This window comes from Drosophila simulans, chromosome 2L (genome assembly GCF_016746395.2).
Source record: "Drosophila simulans strain w501 chromosome 2L, Prin_Dsim_3.1, whole genome shotgun sequence".
Classification (NCBI taxonomy): Eukaryota; Metazoa; Arthropoda; class Insecta; order Diptera; family Drosophilidae; genus Drosophila; species Drosophila simulans.
The window spans coordinates 7055523-7067975 of NC_052520.2; the positions used below are offsets into that span (position 1 = coordinate 7055523).

At 40.7% G+C, this 12453-nt stretch overlaps 1 protein-coding gene across 4 annotated transcripts in view; it reads right to left on the bottom strand.

Annotated features, from left to right (window-relative positions):
• Window positions 1–2407: 2407 nt before the first annotated feature.
• LOC6731320 overlaps window positions 2408–12453 on the bottom strand; it is a 58105-nt gene continuing 48059 nt past the window's right edge. For all 4 annotated transcript variants that reach the window (XM_016178807.3, XM_039291286.2, XM_016178805.2 and 1 more), the window contains 4 exons: window positions 10286–10418; window positions 10008–10219; window positions 3174–3451; window positions 2408–3105 (listed from right to left, as the gene is read on the bottom strand). In XM_016178807.3, coding sequence (XP_016023896.1) covers window positions 2991–3105; window positions 3174–3451; window positions 10008–10219; window positions 10286–10418 — 738 coding nt within the window. In that variant the 3' untranslated portion in view covers window positions 2408–2990. The remainder of the gene's footprint in view (window positions 3106–3173; window positions 3452–10007; window positions 10220–10285; window positions 10419–12453) is intronic.

Below are 12453 nucleotides of genomic sequence, written 5' to 3' on the forward strand. Positions count from 1 at the left end.
CTGCTAAATTATTAATCATATTTTTTCGGGGAACTTTAGAACCTAACTTAAATTAGAAAAATCAAGATAACATCAAGGTTAAGTTATTTTGACACCCATGACGAATACTCTTTTTACGTATCTTGATATGAGATTTTAAATAATAAGTTTCGAAACAGGAAATGCCAATTCCCATGGGTCAATCATCGATTACGAATCCAAATTTATCTGACTTACTGCTTGGTATTTCAGTTTCTTAGTCGGGAAATTACAAGATTACTTGATGCATAGAAATATAATATTCAGTTCCGATGCGAACATCATATTCATTAAATTCTGATTTATTATCAAATAGCCAAAGCGACAGAACTGAAAAGTTGAAACTGAAACAAGCTTATCGCCTCTGTGGTTGCGGCGTGCGTCGGTAGATGGCGCTATCTCCTCGTTCGCCCTGCTGGCTGCACTCCACTTAAAAATTCTATAAATTTTAGATCATAATGTGACCAGCACCCATTCCAATGTGCGTCTGTGTCTGTGGGAATATTACACCTGTGCGACGGTGCAGGTGGGCGGCGGTTGGGTGGCGAGCGGGTCGAACGCAGGAGCTTCTATTTGTTATGCATTTTCATTAGTAGCAACTTTTCAGCTTAGACGCTGTAATTAGCACGAAATTGGCTTCCAAAATGGGTCCACAGGTTGCAGGCGGCAGGTGAATAAAGGGTTTCTAGCAGCCAAAGTGAACAGCGATTTTAAACATTTAAGCAAAAATAAACCTACTTTTTAAGTTGGAGTTTGGTTGCATTTAAGTTTATATTTGTGTGGTAATCCCTGTTTGTCAACCATTTGAATAAAAACATATTAAGTTGACGGCTTACTCAATTACTTTCTCATTACAACTCATTAGCTGCAGTTTTCACTTTCTTCGCGTTACTTTCCCTGGCCGGTAAAACATTTGACCAAACTCCTTTAGCGCCAGACTGCTAATTATGACGACTTCGTCCATCTGGAAAACCTCCTCCGATCGTGGAAACCATTAAGATAACATTGTTGGGCCTTTTTTGTGTTCACTTTCATATTTATTTGGATTTTCGCATAGTAATAATATGTTTTGTTTTATTAGTATTGGTTTGTTTTTCAGCTTAACGCTTACATTCATTTTTATACATTAAAATTTATGCTAAGAGTTGTAAATAAAATCATTTTGAAATGTAATCTTTCGTATATTCTGCTTGGTATCTTGTGGTAGCTTCTATTAACAATTACACAGATTTATTGAAATATTCATGTCACATTCAACGTCGCATTGAGATTGCGTTACCTATATGCGTATGCTTATTCAAATTGGGGTGCGAATTTCAATAAATATTTTAACTTGAGCAAATAGATTGCTCGATAATTATGGCGAATGTGTAATTACGCAGGGTAAATAGAAATGAGGCACAGGTCATTAAACGGCATTTGGTGTCTGGCTAAATGGTAAATAAATTCACAATAATTAAAGCCCCAAATTCCGCTTGATATTAATAATTGAGCTCATCGATTGCCATCCAGCAAATGTCATTAATATGCAAATGCGTTATGCAATGCGGGAATTATTTCTCTCATTCTGAAACAATTTGCGCCATAATTCGTGCCAAACGGATTCACTTTTGGGTGCCGCTTAAATGTAGGTTTCTAAAATATATATGTACAGTGCTCGGTTGGTTGGGTGTCAGAACTATTTAAGTAACTTAAACTAAGGCATGTGCACGTGTCGAATGAAAATGAAATTGGGTGTAAAATCGGGTTTTCCCAGGATGTACTTATGCGATATTGAAGATATCCTATGTTTAGTTCAGTTGTCACTATCAAATGCAGGAAAAAGCAGGAAAGTTGTGGGCTAGTTTACGTTCAATATGGTTTATACATTTATTCTGCTATATTTATGGTTAGTTTACTGTTTTTTGTTTTCCGCTTTAAATGCCGTTTGATTTGCTGAGTTCAATGGCGGAATTTCCATTCGATTAAACATTCGTGGCCGTGGAAAAAACAAAATTAAAATTTGACTAGAATTAAATATGAAAATTTAATTTTGTTTTTGTTGCGACTTATCCAGGATGGTTTTTGTTTGAATTGTGTTAAAACTTAGCTTAAATAACATGAACAATATATTTGCTCCTATATGGGTAATTTATATATTTAGATTGTAATATTAGTGTGATTCGTTTTCGTTTGTTCGTTTTATTATAATTAAATAACTAATTAAATAACATAACATTAGTCAATTAAAACTAAAAACGCAGTCAATTTATATATTTGGAATTTCATTTAGCATACGCATAAAACACACACATAATTTATTCTGGCTTATTTGTGGATGGTGTATATTGAAACACTTAAGAACAATGCTACAAATTCATATTGGTTTATGTGTTTTTTCTTTCTCTTAGTAAAACATGCGCAAAAAAGTCTTATTTCCATTTGCTAAGATACAGATTAATGGCTCTTCGGATTGTAGTCCTAATAAATCTACTACACAATCAGCTGAAATACTTATTTGTATCTTTAGCTTGGGCTGGGTCGATTTTTGAAGTAGAAAATGCATAATCTTTTTTATACTTTCCTTAGTAAAAGTTTTTTCAACTTTAATTTTGATTTAAACGTGTAGAAAACGTTACTTTTTTCTGCTTGCTGTCGAATGTTCATTTTGGTTGTTTTCCGACCCAACCCATGTATAGATTTATTTGTTCCAACCATTCTGTTCTAGACATTACAGATTTGAAGGAGGGAAAACTCCTAGAAATGCTTTAAAGTGTTTTCCGTATTTTAGTACGTTTGCTTCTTGCTAATCGACCCATCGTTTTACTTTCGTATTGTTTTGTATAGGATATGCAACTAAATTCACGTCTCTCATTTCGCCTTTACTCTTGTCAGAGGGGAATAATCCCTATGGATTTTCCTCCTTGTCTGGATTTGAGTTTTCCTCAGACCGAATAATACTTTTCCTGGCTTCTCGTTGGGAATCCTCCCGCTTATGACATGGCATTGTAGGATGGTTGTTCGTGTTGTTTGGGACAGCGACCGTGTTTGTCCATGTAGAGTCCAAACTCACACGTGGGCGGCTTGCAGCGACCTTGCTGTATGCACCTGGTTTTTTGAGGGGAGGAAGCAGAATGTTAGCTTGGGAATGGGTAAAAGTCTGGGACTCCACTCACTTGCGATCGTTCATGGCAAAGTGCTCGTTGCCCCGCTTCAGCCAGTCGCAGTCGTAGTTGCCGGAGCTGCAGTCGCACCTGCACTGCCCGTCGTCCTGCAGGATCTTCTCGAAGCTCTTCGGACAGGTGCAACTCAGTATGGTGGCCCGCACCACCGACTGCCCGTAGTGGGCCATGGCCGTCTCCTCGTTGTAGGTCGATCGCTCGATGCAGTGGCACTCCGTGTGGTTCACAAAGGTTCGCTTCTCGATTACGCTGCGATGCTTGCTGCTCTTCACCTGAGGGAAATCGGAAAACAGATAAATCCTTAATAAGGCGCCACAAGGAACTAAACCAAGCCCCACCGCCCACACATTCGCTTAATTATGCCAAGCAACTATTTGCATACGGAGCTTGCATAATTGACCCCCGAACTCCATGACGAGCTGCCATGTGGAACGCCATGTGAATCCATATATGGCATATATATCTTCTTAACTGGCAGCAGGGAGTTGACAGTTTCCTAAGCTGACTGCTCATCAAACTTGTTGTCATTGTTGCGATGTCTAGTTGTCGCTCGGTTATTGCTATAGCTCTTGTAATTCTTAAATGAGTTGTCAGTTGTCTGCACAGGGGCTTATGTGATTGTGAATCGCTGTAAGGGGGATTTTCGACTTTATATGCATTGTAGCTCTAAAGCGTTTCATTTCAGGTAGAAATTATGTGCAGATGGACATACTAATGCTTTCTAAGCACTGTTTATTCCTACTACTTGCACTTTTATAGTAAAAATTTAAATGGCTGCCTAATTTAAATGCCATTTTTGCATCCCCCTTTAATTTGACTGCACGCCACTGGCCGAGAGCCATTAACAGACCACAAAACTTCTACAGCTGCTGGGGCTTGGAATTGGATTGGTCTCGTGTCGTCACTTTCGTGGCTGGCCTGTGGTCCACTTGCCACTCCTCACCTCTCCACTCCGCCCGAATCAGCTCAAAATTGTGGGTCTTGTTGCATGACAAGTGCAAAATGATGAAATGCGTATGAATTGCATAAATTAAGTTGGATTTGTTTAATTAAAATAACAAGTTGGCCATTAATCAAGCCCTGGCCAGCCACTCATCCAGCGCATAGATCTTGGCTTGCAAGGAACACTATATGGCCAGAGGGGGGCGGAGTGGTTGGAAACAACTGGGAAAATGTCAGGAAAATGTGCCAAAAAAAAGAATGGTCTGGAGAAAATGGGGAGTGCTGTGAAGCATTTGAATTTTGATTGGACGCATCAGGGCAGAAACAACTAACAATCCCAATAAGTTGACAAAGCATAAAAAGGGAAAATTCACTGGTTCGTTTCAGGTATTTATGAAAATGCTTCAAATTGAGTTTTCAGTTGGGTTCGCTGCGGTTCGTGTTGTGTGGTTTTTACGGTTTGTGGTGCGGTTTTGGCTAATAGAAATGCAACTCAACCTGCAGCGAATTGAAAAACTTTTACGCCCCCTTGCAGGCCCAAAAAGTTTTTTCTTGTTTTTGCAGTCGGAGAGGCACAAAATTGCTTGAGAAGAGGGCGCTTTTCCTCACAAAAAGCAACAATAATTGCCGGAAACGGAAGTGCCAAGTGCTGGTGTTGTTACTTTACTTTGCCCAAACCACAATTGTGCAAAAATTGCACTAAAGTGCTCCTCCTGTTTCTTCTACTTAGCAAATATGCAAATCTCAGCGTTTACACGACTAAAAACTGAAAAGTACCTGGTTACCCTACTAGTTTTTTAGATTTTACTTGAAATTTTATACCTTAAATATTTTCAAACTTGAAGTGGAACAATATAGTTTTCGAAATATCTTAAAATTTTCTTTTGTTATTCGTTTAAATAATTCCAAGTGCATTGTGATGCACAACAATATGGTTTATGAGTGCATTCAGAAGGGGTAGTGTACTTTTCAAGATGGCCTCTGTAATTGAGGTTGGGTCTTTATGCATGAAAATGCATTCAAGCCCCCCTTTTTCACTGCCCCCCTCCCACCTTTTCCCTTGAGAGTGTGCGTGTGTGTCCGTTGGTGTGCGTGTGTGTGACCCGAGCAATTAGTCAGTTATTGCTCGGTTTGCCAGGGATTTTCCGAGTAGTGGGCGGTTTGGGGGACTGGTGCGATTAAGCCAGCTCAGTGTCGTGTAAGCATAAAATGTTTTTCCTAAATTCATGCATTTTCCAGAGGCTTCCTGCGCTGTGGCTTGGACTCGATACAATGGCAAAGGACGAGTACTTAATTGAGGCGAAAAGGAGGCCAGTCTGAGTATTTACTGTGACTTAGTGTTTGCCTACTTTTGGGGCGGAATTCAAAATCATTGTTTTAAATATTGACCTGAACTACTTGTGCCGCCGTGTTGTTGAATTTATGAGCACCAATTAAATTAGCCCATGGCTGGAATTTAAGATTTAGTCAACTAAAAATAACACATTTGTGTGGTAAATCGCTTTTAAGGCTTGTTGTTTGCAACTGTCCTGGTTTCAAGTCCATATGCGTGCCACCTAAAGAAAATGCATATATTTTTTCAGCTAACTGCAAACTTTGGCATCCCAATCCATGACTCTATAAACTTTTGGGAAATTAGTAAATAGTTCATGTAGCTTCACCATGGCATTCCCCATTTCAGCTTCACTTCCGCCCAACATGTTAGTTCTACATAAATCCAAAGAATGCAGAACTTGCAACTGTCATCAACTGCTGGTAAAGTTTCAGCAACCAAGAAGACATCAGAAGGGGATTTAGATGGTAAACAGAAGGGTATTTCGGAAGAATAAAGGATTTGGAGATTTAGGGATACAGAGACAAAAGTGTATTACCTGCGTGTAAAATGTAGCAATTTAATAAACTTGTTGCGAGCAAGCATAGATCTTAACTCCTCGGCGCAACCAATTGATATTACTTAGGTAATTAGTTATTTATTTAATATATCGATTATAGATGGAATCCATCTGAAGTGGGTATCTGAGTTCGAACCATTTCTCATCCATTTCATGGCGCCCACATCAGCGTGGCATTAGAGGAGCTTTTCCTAACTGCTGCACTGCGGGATGCTGCCGCTTGCCGCTTGCCTCCTGCACCTGTTTCCACCTGTTTACGTGCTCGCAATTTGCATTTTCCACCGCCTTTCCCCTCCACCTCAAACCCTCTGTGTGCACACGTGGGTGTCTCGTGGTGGGGCACGGGCATTTTAGCGTGGCAAAATTGCATTACGCAGTTCGAAAACTGGCAGAGGCAGTGTCACGAAAGGAGTCCTTTCTCTTTGCACCTCCCCTCCCAACCCCTCCCCATCCGTGGCTTTCATACCTATCCGAAATCCACCTTTTTCGCCCGTTACCAGGCTTTCAACTCATCCCAAGCGTATTATGCACACGCCTTGAGCTGGCCACATTTTGTGGCAAATTAATTAAATCACCGAAGTTCACTTCGACTTCATATATTCATGCAGGTGCCTGTGCACAGTGAGAAAAGAAAGCAGTTTACATGGATCACGGACTTAATAAGTGGTGAAATGATTAAGCAAGACATATACTTGTATAATTCCTTACAAAGTATTCTTTATTTTAAATTAATCATTTTAAAGAAATTTAAATTGATCCTTTTTGTATCTATGTATCTTTTTATATCTATTCAGTATCTTTCTATCAAAGATCGAGATGAGACTAATTCTTTGGACCCTTTGATAGATGAATTTAAAATATGAGTTCGGATTTAAATGATCTTTGAAATTAAGGCAGCAATATTGTCATATAATATGAAAAGAATGGTATTGACAATGTGGTTGAAAATTTCTTTGTATGGAGGACTTGGATGACGGGTGCATGTGGATGAGGAGTTGGCCATTTGCCTGACAGCCAATTGACTTTTACTTCGGCTTCGGTTTGCTAAACAAGCAAAACTTTTGCCGGGTGTGTGTGCTGGATTTTATTATTGCTGCTCGTGGGCGTTGGCTTTCACGTTTAGGAGGCCTTTGATTTCTGCCTTGGCTTTTCTAGGCCCACCCCCTCCCTCTTTTCCACACGACTCTTCTGCCCTCGCCACCGCGCTCCTGTCGGACTTGGGTGAAAGTGGAGGGCAGTGAACCCGAAAAAGAGAATCCAGGAGGCGAAGAAAGGAGAGGAGACTGCCTCATAAATCTCACAGCGCTTACAACATGTGCCGGAGTTTGTTATGGTGCGCTCGGTTGGCAGAGGGGGCGGCTGTGGAGGCCAATGCCCTTTGAAGACTGCCCCAGCATCCTGCGCGCCCCTCCAGGAAACCTTCCTCGAAATGCAAAAATTTGCGCAACATAAATTATGTTTTGTTAAAATGTTTACGCTTTTTATCGTGCTGCTGTTGTTGGTTGCATCCTCCGCCTGGTTATCGCTCCTTGGCGCTCTTACACTCCCACCCATTCGAACCGCTTGCTACACGGAGAAAAATGAGTGGCAAATCATGCTAGTTACAAATATAGCTTAATATGCTCATCAATAAAGTATATTTTCTGCAGCATAGGATATCCTTTGAAGAAGAGAGTCTACTTCTATAGCAACTTATTTTTTTGTATTGTATTTCTATTATTTTCTGCCAGTGCAGCATCTCCTTCTTTAGCACTCCAGCTGTGTGTGTCTGCATGTGTTTGCCTGCCACTTGACACCTCTCAATGACAAACCGCTGAGTTGCTCCCTCCTGGCAACTTTCTGCTGCAGCTTCCTCAACTGCAGACTGTCCTGCTTCTTCATCCTGTTGGGCTTCTTTTGCTTCTTTAGTGCCTGATATTTTTTGTACCATATATGTGTTTTTAAGCTTTAGTGCTGCCAACAGCTTTGGAAACATAGCTTCAGCTTCAGTTTCCTGGCTGGAAATATTTTTTGTGTCCCTTATGAAGGATGGTGGTTCTGGCAAGAAGGGAACGGAAAATAGTCTGAAAATGGCATGAGAGTGAAGAGAGGGGGGAGTGAAGAAGACCACAATGATGGCCACTAGAGTTCCCTGGGGGCATACACTTTGCTGCCGGCTGATTCCACCGAGCTTGTCATGGAGTTTGCTCATGCCAAAAAGGAACAAGTTTATTTTGGGGATTTCCTCGAAACTATTTGCATATTTAAACCGACTTTAAAGCTGGCTTACTACATCCGCAATTTAGGAAAATATACAAGGGTTCTGCATTCTGTTTTCTTGAAACGATTTGTTAAAGAATCTTTAGCTCTACCACATATCAAGATTAAGCATAGCTTTAATCTGTTGAATCTGGAATTTTATATTTCACAATCCTCAAAATAATAGTAAGGGTTATCTGGACCCTCGTAGCTCTTCTATTAATTATAAATACGTCTCTACTTCCGCTTATCTTTCAGGGGTTTTTGCTCGAGTGCCGAAAATGTTAAATTGCCCTACGATAATTTGTGTGGTCTTGCTCGCAAGTTTTATTGGATAATTAAGTGGGGCGAGTTAACTTGACTCCCCTTTCCGCCCCCTTTTTCCATACGATGATGGCTCGTGTGTGGGCGTGTTTGTCTTGTTCTTAAGCATTTTGCGGTCATATTTGCCCCAGACTTTGGTATTTCTTCTGGCTCAGAGTGTGTGAGCATAAATCTTGCAAGTGGCAACTTTTTGCGGCAAGCGCAGCATAAATATTTGAAAATTAAAAGCCATCCTCGGAGAACGAGGTTACTGCCTCGAAGGCTCCTAATAAAAAAGTTGCCACCGCAAGAGTGAAATTTATGAAATTTATGTAAAGGGTGAATAGAGGGGAAAATCAACTACCTACAAAGTCGCTTGTAATGGAAAACTAAGCAAATGCGCAGGAAACTTACACAAAATTGATTTTGTTTACTGCCGAAATCCGTAGAAAAATATTGGAATTTTGTTTGAAATTTGTTAAGTTTTTGCTGAAAATAATGTGTTATTCAATAAGTTGTGTAACTTGTACGCTGCCTAAGCCAATTTGACGGACTTAGAGTTACTGATATAATCCCCGATGCTTAAGCTTCTTATATGTAGTTAATCCAATTAAATCAAACGAATGCACAACTCGTTTCCGTTAATTAGCAACCATACATCACATGGCCAACAATCCAATCTGTAGCATATTAAAATTAAGCAAAAATGGGTTTCCTCCCCCAGAGCAAAGCACAAATGCTTAATTACATTCTCGATTTCAACATGTATTGAAAGCTCGTTACGCAACAAAAAGGCAGCAAGAACAATGACGGCAGCATCGAGCAACAATAATCATATCATGAGGCATAAATCACCAAACAAATTGAATTATCATTGCGTCATTAAAAAGTCATTTCAGCCGAAAGACTGCGCTGGAAAAAGACGTACTTACAGCGATCAAAAATAAAATGAAAATAAAGGTGGAACGATATAATTATGTTGCAATATGGCGCCCTCAAGCATGACCTACGCCCACAACAACAACAGCAACGTCGATTACCACCGCTGGTATTTTCACCAGAAAGAGACGGCAGCATGTGCATGAAAAGAGATAGAGCATGGGTACTTAAAGTCACAAAACGCGAGCAAAGCGCACACGTTCGCTTTCAAAAACCTGAAGCTCAAATACAATGAATGCGCGTTCGCGTCAGAATGAAAATCGCTTTTCATTTATTATTGTTGTTGCTTTCGCTGCACCCAAGCGCAACGTTTCAATGAAAATCATTTTCAAAGGCACAAGGGCGTGGTCCAATAAACTGAGTCAATGAAAACTAAATTATTAACAAAATTCGGTAACGCATAAATTTTCAAGTCAGCTACTGCCTAAATATTCTTTAGCTAATGAAACCTATTTAATATTACTATAGATTCATTAAATGAGTTTAAATCTCTATTATTATATTCTGAACTCACGAAGAAGTGCAGCTCAACGTTGTGGGTGCTCTTGGCGGCACAAATTTGGCTTCTGCTGGGGCAACAACCACTGTCCTCGCTGCAGCGGTGCAGGATGGTGCAGTGTGGCGTGTAGATCTTGGAAGGATCCTGCTGGACCAGCTGACAGCGTTTCTGGGGGATGCGGCAAGTGGCCTCCTTCAGCACTTGGTTCATGTGGGCGTGGGCTAGAGCTGTAAATTTAGGAAGTATTAAGTTAAATGGCATTTGCGATAGTCAGTCCCACGGGATTGGGTTACCTCGCTCACTCTTCTGCTTCTGAGCATGGAGGCGTCTCGCTTTGATCACCGCTTCGGGGGTTCCCAACTGGTCCTCCTTCTTCTGGCCAACTTTCCCCGCAACATAATTGCGTGCGTAAATGTTCTCCACATCCTGGAAAGGAAAACAGGGTTGGGCTCATTTTAGTTATGCTAATTGATGGTTTTGTTTTTGGTTCGTTTTCATATCCCCCTTTGTCTGGCCACCATATCATCACCCACATTACGCATACGCCACCGGTGCCGCTGCCATAAAAGTCACTCACATTAATAAAGCCCCCATTTGTGCCGTGTGATGACAATTTGTCACCATTTTTATTGTCCATAGAGGGCAGCAAAATGGGAAGGGTAGGCAAACACAGATTGAGGTAACATGCCGGTGTAACATTAACGAGAAGTTGGTACCCAACAATATGTTGGCCCACCTGAAGTTCATAAACTAAGAATTCATGTGCATGCAGACGGCGCAGAAAGCAACAGCAGTTACATGAATGAAACGCAAGTTAAAGGGACTTCAAGTCGGCTGATGAATACCCTTATGCAGTATAAAATTAAAATTATACAGATTAAATAAATCTGTCAAGAGTTAATTTCTTAATTGGTTAACCAAACTTAAGCTTGGAAGTTAAGCAACTTTATTTTCTATTAAATACGTTTCAAAAATACGTTTCAAAGTACTTAAGTTGGATTGGTACAATCTAAAATGTAAGATACGAACTGAGCTATCGAATCGCTCTACCTTGACCCATAAGTGCAGAACAATGGGCACATGAAACAAATTGGCATTCAAGGCAATAAATACGACTGCGAGAACAATAGAGAAGAAATTGTCGGACATGGACATATAGCGATGCTCGGGAAAAAGGAAATCAACCTGGTCGGTCCATGGCCCAAAGCAGAACCAACTCCAAAAAAAAAATACCAGGCCCAGTCAACCACGAATTGGAAGCGAGACCGAATGAAGTAAAAATGTTGACCAATGCGCACAATTGGCAATTTGTGAAGTTAAGCGAAATTAATGAGCTGGCTGCGGCCATAGCTCTTGCACACACACAAAAAAATATATATAAATATACAAAGATATATAGGCAGTGCCGGTAGGAGCGAAAAATCGTAAATTGTGCAAATGTGGGTGGGCCGAATGGCTAAATAAAAGGCCAACGTTCTGGAGTTGGAGGTATAGAGGGCCTGTTCATTAGTCACACATTGAGCATACATATATATATAAGTAAGTACTATATATGTTCGGTACAAGGTGCTCAAGAGCAATTGGCATAAATCTTCGTCCATGGCATTTGTGCGTCGTATTGTGTCCAGGCCCATTCTCATTTTCATTTGTGGGCTTAGCATTTCTGGCCCATTTGCTGTTGGCCGAAAACAATGGCTCTTTGATGTTGGTCAATGATTTTTAGCGGTTTAACCTTCAGGCTTATGAATGGCTCCCCCATTATTGTTGTTGTTTCCGATGGCTTTAGATGGTCCACAGGGGCACAAGGGGACGCGAGAAGGCGGCGGAAAGCCCCTCAAGAATGCGGCGCTAATGCCCATATCTATGACCACTTGGCCTTTGCTTTACGGTCAAGAAGACTGGGATTCTCATCTGCCCATTGGGCAGCATTAAACGTTAATGCAGCTTGATTGAAATGCTGCGAGGAAATTCCAGCGATTAGGCTTGGATCAGCCCCCAAGAGAATTGCAGATTTGGGTTACCGCACCATCTACAAATGTTACTTATCTTCACAAAGTTTTACTCAAGTATTTTGGCGCTGGATCAATTAATTACTATGAAATCTTAATATAAGATGCATGTACATAATTTAGGGAAATTTAAAGTCCCATAAAAACATAAACACTTGGAAAATGTTTAGAAACAGAATCCCAAGTGCTCTTGCAGAAGCACCAAACACCCGGCCAGCGCCTGAAATTTTATCTCATTTGGCAAATTGCACTTGCAAAAATGATTTCGCTTGACCCGTTTACTTCCGTTCTCTGCTGCTTCAAAGCCCGGCTCATTGCAATTAAATTTGTGTTTTTCCAGCTTCCATTTTGCCCAGATTTTCCCGTTTTTCCGTCCAACTGCTAACGACACTTCAGTCTGCGACGTTGGCTGAGAATTTATCACCTTTCGGGTCTCTTCTCGTTTGTCAACT